Source organism: Amphiura filiformis, chromosome 11 (genome assembly GCF_039555335.1).
Source record: "Amphiura filiformis chromosome 11, Afil_fr2py, whole genome shotgun sequence".
Classification (NCBI taxonomy): Eukaryota; Metazoa; Echinodermata; class Ophiuroidea; order Amphilepidida; family Amphiuridae; genus Amphiura; species Amphiura filiformis.
The window spans coordinates 52,474,726-52,476,687 of record NC_092638.1 but is presented as its reverse complement, the minus strand read 5'-3'; the positions used below and the strand labels follow the sequence as shown (position 1 = coordinate 52,476,687).

Genomic DNA, 1,962 nt, shown 5'->3' with positions numbered 1-1,962 from the left:
TTTCTTGGCAGAATAAGTTATGCTCTGATAGTGATAAGTGAATAATATTGAAAATATGGTATATTTGTATTACTGTTAAACTGGTTTTAATCGACAATAAGATTTTAATCAAGATTATGCAGCAAATGAAAATCGCTAGATTTTCAAGTTCGATTTTCTAAATGCGTATTTTGCAAATACGTCAGTATGTGATACGGTCGACGATTAATCTTTTAATGCACTACACAAACAGGACAGATTAAGAACTCGTTTGGAAATTTATGAAACTGATTTTCTGTATAATACGAGTCAAGAGACGATCAACTTTATACAATAATAAGTAACAACACGTGCTTTTAAAACACAATTCGTGGTGAAAGACAGATGAAATTTTTGTCTATAGAAATGCATAATAGTTTTGTTCCCAGTGTTCATCTCCTTTTGCTTTAGCATTCTCTTCACATTGCATCTCATGCATCTTAGCAGCGATGAAAGCTTTCACAAAATCACTTCCAAGCGCTTCAGTGACCACCTTATCCTCTAGGAATGCCTGGATTGCGTCTTTCATAGTGTCTGGTAGTCGACTGGTTCCAGGAGGTAGATTATTTTCTTCAAAGGCAGACCCAGTGATTGGCCTAGGAAGTGGAAGTTGCCGCTGAATTCCATCAATTCCTGCAATTATCAATCCAGCAAGACTAAGATACGGACTTCCAGCACTGGATCCAAGACGATCCTCGATATAGGTGCTAGTTTGGCCAGCCACCTTCACTCGTAGTAGACAGGATCGGTTGTCAAACCCCCAAGTCGCGTTTTTCGGTGTCATTATTGACCCCATTCGGTGACGGCCAAGGCAGTTAATAGTTGGAGAATGAAGAAGGGTCATTGCAGGAGCATGCGCAAGAATACCTGCCATCCAGTGCTGAGCTACAGTGGAGAGACCTGTGGAAGAGGACGCATCATAGAACAAGGCAGTCTTACCATCTGCATCCCAAAGTGAATGATTCAAATGTGCTCCATTACACCGGTCTCTATTGCCGTACAGCGAATCAGGCTTTGGTTTGGTCATAAATTGTGCTTTATAATTGTGCTGATACGCAATTTCCTTGATAGCTGTCTTGTAGGTGTGTGCATTATCTGCAGCTCGAATACCGAAAGCTGGTTTGTATGTTATTTCCATCTGTCCCGGATCAGACTCAGTTTCGATACTCTCAATATCAACTCCAGCTATAGGAAGATCATGGCCAATTTGTTGAGTGAAATCCAAATTGAAACTAGATCGCGATGTAGCGTTCCACTGATATGTCTCAAATGCAGGCTTATGAGTGTCTTTGTCCATTAAAGAGAATTCATGCTCATGAGCTAAAAGAAGAGAATATCCCAACTCTGACAATCTTTGGACCTGTGCCTTTGCCACCTCCCGAGGGAATCCCGTGACTGGTTTTCCATCAATGCATGCATCAAGAAGTACGCGACCGGTATTCTTGCACCATGGAAGTACAGCGAAAGTATCCAAATCCGGGAAGCAGACCGCATCGCCGAAATTTTTCTCTTCAGCATATCCTGTTCCTGGTATGAAATGACCTTCCGGGTCGAAAGCTACAAACGCAACGCTTGCAAAACTGTGGCCTTGTTTGGAGTTTTCTTTAAAGTGTTTAGATGGAATAGTTTTGCAACGTGCAACACCATATTGGTCAGCGATTTCAAACCGAACAAAGTCAATGTTATTTTGCTTTATCGATATCAACACTTTCTCCAGGTCCATTTTTTATCTTTCCTGTTTGTCTGTTTGCAAATGAAAAATAAAATACAATAAAATAAGAAAATTAATACTGAATCAGGTTTTGAATAATAAATGTATAAACAAGATATTCCTGAAAAAAATTGGTGTCAATTTACAATGTAATTATTATTTGAATGTAATGCACTGCATCACTGACAGGAACATTTAGTGGTAGTTCATTTATCATTAAATAATTATACACT

At 39.3% G+C, this 1,962-nt stretch overlaps 1 protein-coding gene across 1 annotated transcript; it reads right to left on the bottom strand.

Annotated features, from left to right (window-relative positions):
- Window positions 1-376: 376 nt before the first annotated feature.
- On the bottom strand, window positions 377-1,315 carry LOC140163765 (lengsin-like). Its single transcript, XM_072187080.1, has one exon. It carries the CDS (start codon window positions 1,313-1,315, stop codon window positions 377-379), a length of 939 nt encoding a protein of 312 aa, XP_072043181.1.
- Between the last annotated feature and the right edge of the window lie 647 nt (window positions 1,316-1,962).

Excerpts from the sequence above, each read along its gene's own strand:
- LOC140163765 (XM_072187080.1), bottom strand. The coding sequence starts at position 1,315 with ATGGACAAAGACACTCATAAGCCTGCATTTGAGACATATCAGTGGAAC.